General features: G+C 42.4%; 1 protein-coding gene across 1 annotated transcript in view; it reads left to right on the top strand.

Annotated features, from left to right (window-relative positions):
- The first annotated feature begins 7,086 nt into the window (after window positions 1-7,086).
- Window positions 7,087-15,904, top strand: part of LOC115146175 (lateral signaling target protein 2 homolog) — a 54,606-nt gene continuing 45,788 nt past the window's right edge. Inside the window, 1 exon segment of the mRNA XM_029688079.2 lies at window positions 7,087-7,474. Coding sequence (XP_029543939.2) covers window positions 7,439-7,474 — 36 coding nt within the window. The 5' untranslated portion in view covers window positions 7,087-7,438.

The raw sequence follows: 15,904 nt of genomic DNA, 5'->3' as shown, positions 1-15,904 counted from the left end.
TAATATGGTAAAACTATTCCTTTTTCAATATTTGTTTTAAAATCCTTTTGAATTCAATCACTTTTGACAGCATCCCTTTTGATTTGAACAAAACCTTGCATACATATTAGCTCATTGTAGAATAAATAATAACATGGTTGGCAAACACTGTTTGTAAGCTTTTAAATTATAAACTCAACTGTTTATCTTTTCCAGTGATGAAGACATGGATGTCTCATTGTGTGGTGGGGTGTAAGGACCGACGCTGAAGATGAAAAGCAGGTAGGGGGAGTTAACATTTAATAAGGAACAGACATGAAACAAGACAGGCACACCGGCAACACAACGACATTCGACAATCACTGCAGCAGCGGGGGAACAGAGCTGGGGAACAGAGCTGGGGAACAGAGCTGGGGAACTGACAACTATAGGGGAGGTAATAAAACGGGTGATTGAGTCCAGGTGAGTCCAGTAATTCGCTGATGCGCGTGATGGGGGAAGGCAGGTGTGCGAACTGATGGTGGCAGGAGTGCGTAATACTGGGGAACCTGTCGCCTTTGAGCTCCAGGGAGGGGGAGCGGGAGCAGACGTGACAGTGGGGTATGCAAAATGGGTCAACTTTGAACACCTTTATCATTCGGGTCAAAAAAGTTACTTTCTGACCACTTCTTCCATGGGCAAACATGCATGTAAAGTTTTGTTTAAAACAAAAGTGATGTTGTTAGAAAATGATTTAATTAAAAATAGATTTACCCATCTAATAGTCAAATAGTGTAAAAGCAGGTAAGCTGATTCTACTATTTATGGCCATTTCTGGTGTATTGTGGTGGAAAACTGAGCAGGTCGAGAATAACACCAACTCAAATCAAATTATGTGCTGGATACAACAGGTGTAGATTTTAACGTGAAATGCTTACTTCCTAGCTCTTTCCCAACAATGCAGTTTAAAAAGTAAGACAAATAAAAGTACTAATAAAAATTGAAAGAAATAGATAACAATAGTATTCAGAGCCCTTCACTTTTTCATTTTTTTTTTATGTTACTGTCTTATCTACTCCTGCTCCTCCCCTCCAGCGTTCGACATCGCAGGTTTACTAACCACCGGCCCTGGCTACCCATCATCACCCGCACCTGGACTCTCACCTTCTGGATTACTCCCAATATATATAGCATTATCTTGTTATTTCCCATCAGGTGTTATTGACTCTGTTTCCATGTCCCGAAGCTTCTCCTGTTTTTGTCATGTTTGATGTTTTATTAAACTCTCCACCTGCTTCCTGACTCCCAGTGTCTACGTTAAAGAATAACGCCTCAATATTATGGAAACAGCAGTTGATCAAGGCTTCTCTCATATGGTCAGAAAACAGGGAAACCTACTTCGCCAACACCACGACCAGCTGGCTCAACTGGGAACGGCTATGGAAGAGGTCCTCGCGTTCTGCATCGTCTCGACGTTACCCAAGGGGTTATCTACCACCAGTCGACCCAGCGAACCAGTATTCCAGCCCATCCAGCAGTCTGTCCAGGTCAGCGAGGTCCATTTGTCCTTCCCCTGGTTTCCTACTCCAGTGCTCCTTTTATTTCACTAATCAGATGGGAGCCCCCACCACCGAGAGGTCCAAGATTGCCACGGTTATTTCCCTACTGACTGGACGGGCGTTGGAGTGGGTTACGGCCATCTGGGAGAGAGGAGAGGAAGAGCTGGATTCGTATGAGGGGTTTGCTCTGTTCAGGGGGGTCTTCGACCATCCACCCGAGGGCAGAGATGGAGGCGAGCTCTTACTTCAACTGCTGCAGGAAGGCCGGACTGCTGCGATGTATGCCCTTGCCTTCCTTACAGTGGCAGCATCCAGCAGATGGAATGAGCCATCAGAGGATTGTGTGAAGAGGTCCAGATGGAGTTGGCGTGCCAGGATGACACCCTCTCCTTGGACAAACTTATCATGATGGCCTTCCATCTGGATAACCGCCTTCGGGAGCTTCCTTGACCATTTTGAGTCAGAGCCTGAACCTATGGAGGTAGGGGCCATGCACCTTCCCACGGCTGAGCGACACCGTCGGAAAACAGCTGAGGCTCTGTCCCTATTGTGGACGGGATGGGCACCAGCTTCAGTGGTGTCCAATACGTCCCAACCCAGGGTCCACAAGAGCAGCGGGACGGTTCCGTGATTATCCATCTCCTGGGTTTGGCGTGAGTATTCCACCATCATCACTTTCCGCCAATGCCTTTTTAGTACCCATTTCACTAGCAGGCTGTCCCTCATCTGTGGTATCTACTGCTCTAGTGGACTCTGGTGCCACAGGACATTTTATTGACCAGGCCCTTGCCTCCTCCCTCAACATCCCCTCAAACCCGCTCTCCTCTCGATTTCTGGGTTCAAGCGCTTGATGGTCAACCACTGGGACACGGAAATATCACTCACAGCACCACTCACCCTTACCGTGGGACCGATGCACCAGGAGAGCCTTCCCATCGTCACTGCACCTGCGCACAAAGTCATCCTCGACCTCCCGTAGCTCCAACAGCATAACCCCACCATCTCCTGGTCGAGGATGAAGATCCCCGACAGGGCACCAGGATGCCGGAAGACCTGCTTCCTTTCACCCTGTGGGTCCATGTCGATTGAGAGTGCTGTAAGCGCCCTCCAGCCTCATATTCCATCCTCCCGTATAGTTGGCCCCTTATTTTGGGATGTAGATGTAGACATCTGCCAGGATCTGGAGAGGGAACCCGCGCCCGCTACCTGCCCTCCTGAGCGCATCTACGTCCCCACGGAGGTAAGGGATAGGCTGTTGACTTGGGCGCACACATCTCTCACCACTGGACGCCCAGGTATTACCCACACCATTCACTCCATCTCCAAATACTGGTGGCCCACCTTGGCGCAGGATGTGGCTCACTATGTCAATTTATGTTCAGTATGTGCCCAAACTAAATCGCCCCAGCACACTCCAGCAGGGAGACTCTGTCCATTGATTTTGTCACCGATCACCAGGATGGAACACGGTCACCTCACTGTCGGAGATGATGTGCGGCCTTTTCATAACTGATGCGTCCCTCCAGACGTCGGCGCTCCACCTGGGCAAGCTCCTCCTGGAGGTCGAGCTCCCGCATCTCCTTTTGTCACTGCAGGAATGAGGCGGGCTCGTCTTCTGACGATTCCTCTGTTTGACCTCCTCTAAGACCTGCTTTTCTTTTGGAGGTATGTAGGTGCTGGTTGGTACCCAGGAATAAATAAGCACCTGTTACTATGAAGGTTATACAAATAGAATAGCCTATCCATTATGATATTGTGTCAATAACATTCTGACTTTGGACCCCAGTTCAATGTTTCCAAATAAAAAAAGCACCATTGTGAAGCGGTAGCCTACAGTAAAACTGAAACATGATACTGACTGGCTGCTGTTTCTCCTGCAGGGGGGTGGGCTCAGGTGCAGAAAGAGGGTGAGCTATGAGTTTGGTAAGTGAACATTCCTGGAGCTCAGTGTTTTTCTTGGTGGCTTTCTTGAGTTGACTCCCTCGAGAGATTCTGTCTGCAAGCTGAGCCATCAGAATCTCAATCTCAGGGCTCCACCTAGTGGGGGAAATGTTTATCTATTAGAAAAAGAGATGGCAAGACAGGAAAGACATGAAAGTGGAGAGGGTAGTAAGTTTTAAATTCCTCGGCGTACACATCACAGCTGCGCCTTCAGGACACCTACACCACCCGATGTCACAGGAAGGCCATAAAGATCATCAAGGACAACAACCAACAGAGCCACTGCCTGTTCACCCCGCTATCATCCAGAAGGCGAGGTCAGTACAGATGCATCAAAGCAGGGACCGGGAGACTGAAAAGCAGCTTCTATCTCAAGGCCATCAGACTGTTAAACAGCCACCACTAATATTGAGTGACTGCTGCCAACATACTAACTCAACTCCAGCCACTTTAATTATGGAAAAATTGATGTAAAAATGTATCACTAGCCACTTTAAACAATGCCACTTAATATAATGTTTACATACCCTACATTACTCATCTCATATGTATATACTGTACCCTATACCATCTACTGCATCTTGCCATCTTTATGTAAAACATGTATCACTAGCCACTTTAAACAATGACACTTTTAAGTTTACATACCCTACATTACTCATCTCAAATGTATATACTGTACTCTATACCATCTACTGCATCTTGCCTATGCCGTTCTGTACCATCACTCATTCATATATTTGTATGTACATATTCTTCCTCCCTTTACACGTTTGTGTATAAGGTAGTTGTTGTGGAATTGTTAGGTTAGATTACACGTTGGTTATTACTGCATTGTCGGAACTAGAAGCACAAGCATTTCGCTACACTCGCATTAACATCTGCTAACCATGTGTATGTGACAAATAAAATTTGATTTGGGGCAATCCACTTCCGCTTCACATAGGCATCATCATAGATCTGACTCTACTCCCTCTGGATCCAGGTACTGAGGTTTGTGATGTTTGAAGAAGAAATGTAGGAAATAATAAACCCTAATTTACTCTGTCATTCACAGTCCAAGTACAGTTTCATTCAACTTCATGACACAAAAAATACCACACAGATGACCCCGTCTATATGAAGGTAAGCGATTGGATTGTCCGAGAAAGTTGATTTATTTTATGAGCCATAAAATGACCACAAACTGTGAAATAATTGCATTGTTGGTGCCATTAGACCACAGAAAATGTGTTTCTAACTTTTTGAGGTCCAGAGTTCACAATCTTGCTGAAGCACTGCAGTCCCATGTCATCAAGGAGGAACATGCTGAAGTAACAGATTACTGTGGATTGACAAATATAGAAGAGACAAATGGTCAGATCATGCGTTTGTTATACCATTTTGAAAGCATTATCTATAATATAGTTATTGAACATTCTGTGATGAATTTACTGGCAAACTGGTTATGACCAGACTTCAGTAAGCATTTCCCATTCTGAGCATACAAGACATTGATGACAACACCAAATAACTTTTTATGCTCAATGCATACAGAAATGATGTCAAGTATAAACTTCTTATCCAAGGCATCCAGGTTCTGGTAAGAAAGAAACGGACTGTTATCTGAAATGTCTGTAACACCGAAGCAGTATTACATTATAGATAGATACGGTATATGGCTCTGGTCTGGTCATTTTGATAAATAGTCTATTTTAATAGCCTAGCTTTAATATAATGTTTTAAAGCTTTATAATAGGGCATGAGATTAACAATCCATCGCAACACATACACATCACATCCATCCACACATACACACTACTCAATTTAGGTAGTTACCTCAATGTCATTTGAAGCATCCTCTGTAAAATCCTCCACACACTGTTAGTCTGCATTATACTTGTCAAGGAGCACAGTGGCTTCTTTGATAAGCGAGGCATAGCCTTTTGCCATCTTCTGCTACACCTGAACAAATTAGGGACAGACTGAAATTAGGGGAAATTAAAATATTCTCAACAGATGAATAGGTGTATGTGGTGGATGAATTGAAGTCATGTTAGCTACCTGGTCACAAGGACAGAACACAGACAAACAGACAGAGAGACACACATACATACAGACAGGCAGACGCATAGATGTCATAGATGCAGCCAAAGGTTCTTAATAAACCTATCAGTGATGCTGTGTAGTGAGTCAAATCGAGGCATTTTTAGGCAAAATGTGTCCATACCTGGACCCTTACATGGACGTCGCTAACCTTTCTTGGGTGAACTAAACGTATTCCGTACAGGGCAGTTCAACTGTTACCAAATAGGTGCTTAATTGTTCAAAGACCTTTTAACAATGTGTAACCCATTAATTAATTTGTTTGTTCTCAAGGTTTGGCTGTAACTTCAAAACAGTTCTGATGTTTGGTCGTTGCCAAGCAACACACAGGCATAAACAGAGGCCAGCAACATAATAAGGCTGATTGGTCATTTTCTAATTTTATATATATATATGTATTAATGGACGCCAAGGAAGGCAGGCTTCCCCCCCAAAAAAGTTGTTTTAAATACATAAAATAATGTATCTTTCTTCTCACTGTCTGGTCCAAACGAGCACGACATTGTTGCCGCCTGTAGTATTGAATGCAAGGGAAGCCAGCGAGCATTTGGCCTCCCTTGATATTTTTTTGTTTTTTAAATAAGCCAATCAGCACTGAGCTAAACTGAGCAAGCTCAACTGTGAATGGTCCTGGTGGAAAATAAGTGTCAAGGGAAGCCATCTTGTTTTTGGCATCTCTCCTATCAACCATTAATTCAAACATAATTGTGGCTCTGGCCTGAGAAGATGTTAGTTCAATATGTACAGTAGCTAGATGTAGAAGGCGAATGTTAACTAGCTAACGTTGTCTATGAATGGAAGTTAGGCTAGCGCGCAAGCATTTTAGCCAGGTAGCCTAGTACAACAAAAAATAAAAGCCTGTACTGTATGACAGAGTGATTGAACAGTTCCTCAACATGAAAGAGGAGGACTCATTGGCGTTTCTCTACAAGTAGGGTGAGTCAACATGTACACAAGCACACATGCAAACAGAAATCAGAACCATGGACAGCCACATCATATTTAGTTTATGTTGATTGGACTAAATTGTTTTTGGTATCTTTTATTTGTCACTGTATTAGACTAAGCAGAAGTAATTTGATTATGTTGAAATTATGCTGGAATAGTGGAGGCAGATCCCGTTTTCTTTGCAACTTGTGGTAATTCTCTGCGGTTGTAAATCAATAATTGTTTCGTGGTCCGACAATGTCGGGGGGGGGGGGGGGGTTCCCGTTTTCTTCACCGTGTTTTACCCACGCATCGCTAATGTTCATGTTTATATTTGTGCCATAATAACATTGTGTTACAACTACTTTTGGAAAATAATGTACCAAAATTGTAGAACTACCAAAGATCCCTTTTCGCTTGCCATATAAATCAACAATAATTACGACGTATGTACCATAGTATTAGGAATTATAAATTAATCATTCATTTTAAATTCATAAATTAGCAATTAGAATACTAATAATTAGGAATTTTACATTTAATAGGATATCTATGGATTCTACACCATGGTGACGTATGGGTGCAAGCCTGGGAAAGTGGGTGGCGATATCAACGTGGCTGTCATCAAGCAGACGGAGGGGAAGAGCGAACGAAACCGTCCGTTGAGGATTGCTTGCTTTATATATATAAAAAAAGAAGGACTGCTTGCTTTATCCAGTCGGACTTGAAAAGTGTCAGTGAATCACCAGTCTACCGTGGATTCTGTAGGCATGAAAACACAACGTCGTTTTTAAAGAAATGATTTGAACACTTCAACTCTTTACCTTACAATTTCGGATGTCGTATTGGATTAAATATTTCCCACCTTTTTAGCAACGTAGTTAGCTAGCTAGCATTTGCTAGTCTGTCTCACAGGTAGAAGAGGGGTCGGTGACAAAGGAGGGGTAAAGTGGCGAGGTAACTTAACGATGAATCGATTTCGAAAGTGGCTTTACAAGCCTAAGGTAAGTTTGATTCTATTCTCCAGCTACTGCCAGTAATCTGTTATTAGCTAATATATTTTTGAAAATAGCAATCTATAGTTTGCTATTTTCCCCATACAGTATTTTGCTGCAATGCATGTATTACACTCCTTAGTACATATTGAGCTACGCATGTACATGCTAGCTAGTCACTGCTAACGTTATCTTCTATAAAGTTGTTTCCTTCATTCTGGGTTATAGGTAACTGAAGCTATGCAATACGAATGGCTGCTTCTCGAAGCAAATTGTCATCGACTGCATTGCTGAGATTGGTCAATACAGAAATAAATAATGTAGCTAGCTAGCCTAACTTGCAGTGCAGTCTCGAACTTGTACACTAGAGCTTTTGTTCGCTCTCTAGCTACCCTACCTAACGATATAGTACAAACGGTCATCACTCTGACACAGAATTCATGTAATTGCTGTTAATCCGATACAGTAACTGAGAGAATGCATCTGACAAGAAGATCGAGTGTATTTCCGAGGCTATTAACGCCTATGATAGTTACTCATTCTACATAGCTTTAGTCCAGTGGTTCCCAACCTTTTTTGGCTACTTTACTACAAACAATTTTTCTATGTTTGGAGTACCCCTGAAGTACCCCCTCGTGTGCATTTTTACAAGTAAACCAATGGTTTCATGTGTCTTCTCAAGTAACTCCTGTGGATAGGCGAAGTACCCCTAGGGGCCCTAGTACCCCTGGTTGGGAACCACAAATGTAGTCTGTGGCAATACTATTTTGTCTGCTAAGGGACAGATCGACATTTTACTGGGGGAGAGGGGTGTCAAACAATTTTTTAGCTTAGGGAGGGTTTACATTTTTAAAATGTATTTTTTAATATTGGGCACAGAGGAGGGTAGTGCATTTCCCCCCTGGTTTACATTCGCTATTTTGGTTATATTTTCACGATAAACAATGGCTTAACTTTTGATAGTACCCTAATAAAGTTTAGAAGTGTTTGAAGTAAAGGTTGGCCGATTAATTAGGGGCCGATTTTCAAGTTTTCATAACAATCGGAAATCTGTGTTTTTGGGCGCTGATTTGCCGAATAATTTTTTTCTCTATATATATTTTTATACCTTTATTTAACAAGGTAAGTCAGTTAAGAACACATTCTTATTTTCAATGACGGCCTAGGAATGGTGGGTTAACTGACTTGTTCAGGGACAGAACGACAGATTTTCACCTCAGCTCAGGGGATCCAATCTTGCAACCTTACAGTTAACTAGTCCAATGCAATAACGACCTGCCTCTCTCTCGTTGCACTCCACAAGGAGACTGCCTGTTACGCGCAGGGTTGGCAACATCATGTTGTGGGGTGCTTTGCTGCAGGAGGGACTGGTGCACTTCACAAAATAGATGGCATCATGAGGATGGAATATTATGTGGATATATTGAAGCAACATCAAGACATCAGTCAGGAAGTTAAAGCTTGGTTGCAAATGGGTCTTCCAAATGGACAATGACCCCAAGCATACTTCCAAAATTGTGGTAAAATGGCTTAAGGACAACAAAGTCAAGGTATTGTAGTGGCCATCACAAAGCTTGACCTCAATCCTATAGAAAATTTGTGGGCAGAACTGAAAAGCATGTGTGAGCAAGGAGGCCTACAAACCAGTTACACCAACTCTGTCCGGAATGGGCCAAAATTCACCCAACTTATTGTAGGAAGCTTGTGGAAGGCTAACTGAAGCATTTGACCCAAGCTAAACAATTTAAAGGCAATGCTACCAAATACTAATTGAGTGTATGTAAACTTCTGACCCCACTGGGAATGTGATGTATGAAATAACTAATTATCTCCTATTATTCTGACATTTCACATTCTTAAAATAAAGTGGTGATCCTAACTGACCTAAAACAGGGAATTTTTACTAGGATTAAATGTCAGGAATTGTGAAACTGAGTTTAAATGTAGTTGGCTAAACTTACGACTTCAACTGTGTGTATATATACTGAACAAAAATATAAACGCAACAATTTGTGATGTTACTGTTCCTATAAGGAAATCAGTCCATTTGAAATAAATAAATTAGGCCGTAATCTATCGGTTTCACATGATTGGGCAGAGGCGCGGCAATGGGAGGGCTTGGCCCACCCACTTGGGAGCTAGGCCCACCCACTGGGCAGACAGGCCGAGCCAATGAGAATGAGTTTTTTTCCCCACAAAAGGGCTTAATTACAGACAGAAATACTCTCATCAACTGTCCTGGTGGCTGGTCTGACGATCCCGCAGGTGAAGAAGCAGGATGTGGAGTCCTGGGCTGGTGTGGTTACACGTGGGCTGCAGGTGTGAGGCCGGTTAGACATCCTATTAAATTCTCTAAAATGGTGTTGAAGTTGCTTATGGTAGAGAAATTAACATTGTGTCACTTTGATTATGCCTACACATCATGGTTCACCAGCAGCCCCAAACATCTAAAGATATATCTACCAGCCAAAAAAGCTTGTAAGAATTGTACTTAAACTCCCCCCTCGTACTGATCTGGAGGTTGAATTTTTTTCTCTTATCTATGTAATTGTATATATATTTATGTAAAAAAAAAAAAAAAATTAAATAGGGACCACAATGGAAATAAGTCCCTTATTATTATTATTATTATTATTTTAAAAAATAATGTAAGTTTTTTTTTTTTTTTCCGTTTTCTCCCCAATTTCGTGGTATCCAATTGTCTCATTGCTGCAACTCCCCTACGGACTCGGGAATGGCGAAGTTCGAGAACCGTGCTTCCTCCGAAACCCAACCAAGCCGCGCTGCTTTTTGACACAATGCCCTCTTAAGCCGGAAGCCAGCCACACCAATGTGTTGGAGGGAACACCGTGCACCTGGTGACTGTGTCAGCGTGCACTGCGCCTGGCCCGCCACAGGAGTTGCTAGTGCGCGATGGGACAAGGACATCCCTGCCGGCCAAACCCTCCACTAACCCGGACGACACTGGGCCAATTTTGCGCCGCCCCATGGGTCTCCCGGTCGCGGCCGGCTGTGACAGATCCTGGACTCGAACCCAGAATCTCTAGTGGCACAGCTAGCTCTGCAATGCAGTGCCTTAGACCACCGCGCCAATCGGGAGGCCCGACCCCGACTTTATTGTGCAATCAATTTTTTTTTTTACATGTATTTATTTTTACTGACAAATTAAAACCAATCACTTCTGACTGTGCAGCGGCCAATTGATTAGTGGAAAGAGACATCTGTTATAAAACACTAAACATTTTAAAGCCTTCGATACTGGGTAAGCCTACAGATGGGGAGGGATGTATTTTCTGTTTGTCTAGATTGGCAGTCTATTTATTGTGGTGTTAAACGCAAACCATCATATTGAAGTGCCCAAAGTCAGTATGCTTTCTTTATTGGTTGTAAGGTGCATTGGCACAGAAACCTGTTGGTGGAAAATTCTTTGCATATACAGTGCCTTGAAAAAGGAAATATTTTTTCATGGCACAAATTTATATAATTATAAATATGGCATCAACATTTTGAAAAATATGATCCCCCCCCCCAGCTGCAGCAGGCTCTTGATCGTAGTGTAATGAAACCTGCAGGGAGAGTGAGCTCGTCTGTGGTGGTCGGCGAACCCTCAACCTTCTGGTCTGTAGCCCTGCGTATCAACGACCGTGCAATAAAAACATGCGGAAGTGGCATAGTCGATATCCACGTTTATTAACACAGGGTCCCTACAGTTATTGTTATTTGTAGTCGTAAACATTTATTTTGAGTTAATTCTATGAGGGTGGAGGCTGTTCATTTTGTTTTACAGTACAAGGGGAGGGCTGTGAAAATATTTGTAACGATGCCCCTGAGATCTGGAAAGAAGTGGAGGGTGCTGAACCATGTGTGAATAAAACATTTTGAGATTGTACAGTATCCCTTTGTTTAACAGAGAACTTCAGATACCACTTGATTTTTGAAAAACAATCGCCTGACAACTGTGCCAGATGGCCTAACATCAGGATTCACATTGAATGTCCTCAGGATCAATAACTGATTTGTTGTTGGGACAGTTTTGCAATGCCACAGGGTACCATTTTAATTTGAAGGGCTGGTGAATGTGGCATTGTGACTAAAACCACAATATGCAGTTCAGGATGATCTCTGTCTCACATGTCTTTTTTAGACATTTTTTGTAGATCATGTTTTAGGCCTAGTTGGACTTGACAGCCATGAAGACAACTTGGAAAATATTTGCATTTGCACACACACTGTGGTTCAGCTAAGGACTTTTTACTAACATACCACATCTCTGTTTGCTCTTCCAGCAAATGTATTGTCCATTACCATGACTCTGCCTTTTTCCTTTTTAAAAACAACCGCCCTACAATGGTGTTAAGGTTGCCACGGTGTTCGTCTGGATAATGAACCTTCTAATGAGAAATTGCACAACTTGTCATTCACTGTGTCTAGAAATTGAAATGGGCGTTAAGAAAATAACCATGTGGCAAGGACTGATTGTTACAAGGTTTCGTTCCCCTCTTTCCTACAGAGTAAATGTAAGTTGCTGATGGGGACATTTCTCAATGTCCTATTATGCTCCTGCAGCTCAGAAAACACTGGCTAGCTCAACACCCTCTTGATAAGATTGTCCTTCAATTGAGTGATTTCATCAAAATATTGGGAAAAGTATTTTTGCAACCAGAATAACAGGAGGTTAAAAACGAACAGTCATTGAATAATATAATTAATTCTCAGTACTTTTGCCAAGAGGAGTACTCTGCGTTGCCTTTTCCAAGTGTACTGAAGGCCACAGAATGTTATTTATTTTACCGGCCACTAAGTCTGTAGCATTCTGCTCTTGTTAATACTACTCTATATATTTAGCCTAAATTCTTAAGACCCTAACCAAAGTCATCTCCTTTTTGTTTATTCAGCATCACCTAGAATGGAAATATTTCTATAAAATACAGAAAAAGCTGAAGAAAGTAATTGGCACCTTGTCTGGTCCAGAGTGGTTCTGAACAGTTGTCACCAAGAGGGAGAAAGGGAACAGCGAAGTGCTGGGCAGCGACCAACACGTCTGAATATTTAGCCTGGTTTCTCCAGCCCTTTATGGATGTCTCCATTCTGCTTACCCAACAGACAAGACATAATTGCATTTTCTAAGTGTGCCGAGGGAAACACAGAATGTTATTTATTTTATAGGCCAATAAGTCTGTAGCATTCCGCTCTGACATACTTTATTGTTGAACACTGCACAGCCTTGTCATTTTCGCATCAACAGTAAGTCGTTTTATTATTGAACTATGTACTCCTGGAGATAGAAAGGTGTTGAATCAGCATGTTCCCCTAGAATGGAGTAAGGCTATTGATATGTTCAGAGCTGTACTACCCTAGATTAGTCACATTGAAGCATGTTCCACTAGAATGGAGTAAGGCTATTGATATTTTCAGACCTGTACTACCCTAGATTAGTCACATTGAAGCATGTTCCCCTAGAATGGAGTAAGGCTATTGATATGTTCAGAGCTGTACTACCCTAGATTAGTCACATTGAAGCATGTTCCACTAGAATGGAGTAAGGCTATTGCTATTTTCAGAGCTGTACTACCCTAGATTAGTCACATTGAAGCATGTTCCCCTAGAATGGAGTAAGGCTATTGATATGTTCAGAGCTGTACTACCCAAGATTAGTCACATTGAAGCATGTTCCCCTAGAATGGAGTAAGGCTATTGATCTGTTCAGAGCTGTACTACCCTAGATTAGTCACATTGAAGCATGTTCCCCTAGAATGGAGTAAGGCTATTGATATGTTCAGAGCTGTACTACCCTAGATTAGTCACATTGAAGCATGTTCCCCTAGAATGGAGTAAGGCTATTGATATGTTCAGAGCTGTACTACCCTAGATTAGTCACATTGAAGCATGTTCCCCTAGAATGGAGTAAGGCTATTGATATGTTCAGAGCTGTACTACCCTAGATTAGTCACATTGAAGCATGTTCCCCTAGAATGGAGTAAGGCTATTGATCTGTTCAGAGCTGTACTACCCTAGATTAGTCACATTGAAGCATGTTCCCTAGAATGGAGTAAGGCTATTGATATGTTCAGAGCTGTACTACCCTAGATTAGTCACATTGAAGCATGTTCCCCTAGAATGGAGTAAGGCTATTGATATGTTCAGAGCTGTACTACCCTAGATTAGTCACATTGAAGCATGTTCCACTAGAATGGAGTAAGGCTATTGATATGTTCAGAGCTGTACTACCCTAGATTAGTCACATTGAAGCATGTTCCCCTAGAATGGAGTAAGGCTATTGATATGTTCAGAGCTGTACTACCCTAGATTAGTCACATTGAAGCATGTTCCCCTAGAATGGAGTAAGGCTATTGATATGTTCAGAGCTGTACTACCTAGATTAGTCACATTGAAGCATGTTCCCTAGAATGGAGTAAGGCTATTGATATGTTCAGAGCTGTACTACCCTAGATTAGTCACATTGAAGCATGTTCCCCTAGAATGGAGTAAGGCTATTGATATTTTCAGACCTGTACTACCCTAGATTAGTCACATTGAAGCATGTTCCACTAGAATGGAGTAAGGCTATTGCTATTTTCAGAGCTGTACTACCCTAGATTAGTCACATTGAAGCATGTTCCCCTAGAATGGAGTAAGGCTATTGATATGTTCAGAGCTGTACTACCCTAGATTAGTCACATTGAAGCATGTTCCCCTAGAATGGAGTAAGGCTATTGATATGTTCAGAGCTGTACTACCCTAGATTAGTCACATTGAAGCATGTTCCCTAGAATGGAGTAAGGCTATTGATATGTTCAGAGCTGTACTACCCTAGATTAGTCACATTGAAGCATGTTCCCCTAGAATGGAGTAAGGCTATTGATATGTTCAGAGCTGTACTACCCTAGATTAGTCACATTGAAGCATGTTCCCCTAGAATGGAGTAAGGCTATTGATATTTTCAGAGCTGTACTACCCTAGATTAGTCACATTGAAGCATGTTCCCCTAGAATGGAGTAAGGCTATTGATATTTTCAGAGCTGTACTACCCTAGATTAGTCACATTGAAGCATGTTCCCCTAGAATGGAGTAAGGCTATTGATATTTTCAGACCTGTACTACCCTAGATTAGTCACATTGAAGCATGTTCCACTAGAATGGAGTAAGGCTATTGATATTTTCAGAGCTGTACTACCCTAGATTAGTCACATTGAAGCATGTTCCCCTAGAATGGAGTAAGGCTATTGATATTTTCAGAGCTGTACTACCCTAGATTAGTCACATAGGGAAGGGATTTGTTTCTCTCTTTCCAGCTATATAATCTCCATTCAGTGCTCTGAAGAACTCTGGTATCAAAGTGCACTTCAAACTACCTGAAAATAAGACCCACTGACATCCCTTCCAGAGCACGGTACCCTTGGACTGTTGGAGGAAGGGCTATGGCTATAGGGCAAAGGTAGGATTAGATTGACCCACATTCACAATATTGTAAGATGAGATGGCTGACATTCCGTCTTGCTCTGTAAACTGTTTTGGTCTAAACCCTCTCTAAAAGGCAGTTAAGAAAGACTGGGCCTGTTCTGTATTATAGTACTTGGCAAATGTTTGCTTGCTGTACAGGTGCACGTCCTCTACCATTATTGATTATTGGAGGAAACGCTTTGAATCATGAACCTAATATACTTAAAATAGACAGCTTTTTTTCCCTCGACCAAAAATTCAATATGAGAAGTTATAATAAAGGGAAGGTAGAAGATTGGGGCCATTGTACATGGAGACATGCTTGACTGGCAGCAGACAGAGACGAAGACCTGGCTAAGGTGTTCACTGAGCCAAAATGGCCTCTATTACTACCTCTCATTCATCAGAGAGAGACTCGCAGAGAGAGGAGAGATGTCAGGAGGCTAAACCTGCATATTTCCTCCCTTCCGCCTCTCCTTCCCCAGGGTTATTCTATCAGGCATTCAGTGATTGACCTTCAGCCACACTCCACCTCATCTGTCAGTGTGACAGGCCCACAACCAGCGACGTGCCGGCCAGTCGCGCTCAACTCGTATCCATCTGCCTGTATAGCCTGAGCGATGGGAACAGAGATGTTTTGTTATTCAGCATCCCTTAGTTGCCAGGGAAATGTTTTTGTAAAATACAGAAAAAGCTGAAGAAAGTAATTACCAAAGTAATTGGCACCTTGTCTGGTCCAGAGTGGTTCTGAACAGTTGTCACCAAGAGGGAGAAAGGGAACAGCGAAGTGCTGGGCAGCGACCAACACGTCTGAATATTTAGCCTGGTTTCTCCAGTCCTTTATGGATGTCTCCATTCTGCTTACCCAACAGACAAGACATAATTGATTTGGTGTCAGCTGCTGGATTTAGAAAACTGACCTGACCCCTGGTGCTCATCTAGACAGGCCAACCAATTTGAAGGCCTTTTGAAATTCATTGCAGGATTGGTATGCTGGCC

Source organism: Oncorhynchus nerka, linkage group LG18, assembly GCF_034236695.1.
Source record: "Oncorhynchus nerka isolate Pitt River linkage group LG18, Oner_Uvic_2.0, whole genome shotgun sequence".
NCBI classification, from domain to species: domain Eukaryota; kingdom Metazoa; phylum Chordata; class Actinopteri; order Salmoniformes; family Salmonidae; genus Oncorhynchus; species Oncorhynchus nerka.
Note: the sequence above shows the minus strand (reverse complement) of the source record. Positions and strands in the feature narration are given on the sequence as shown.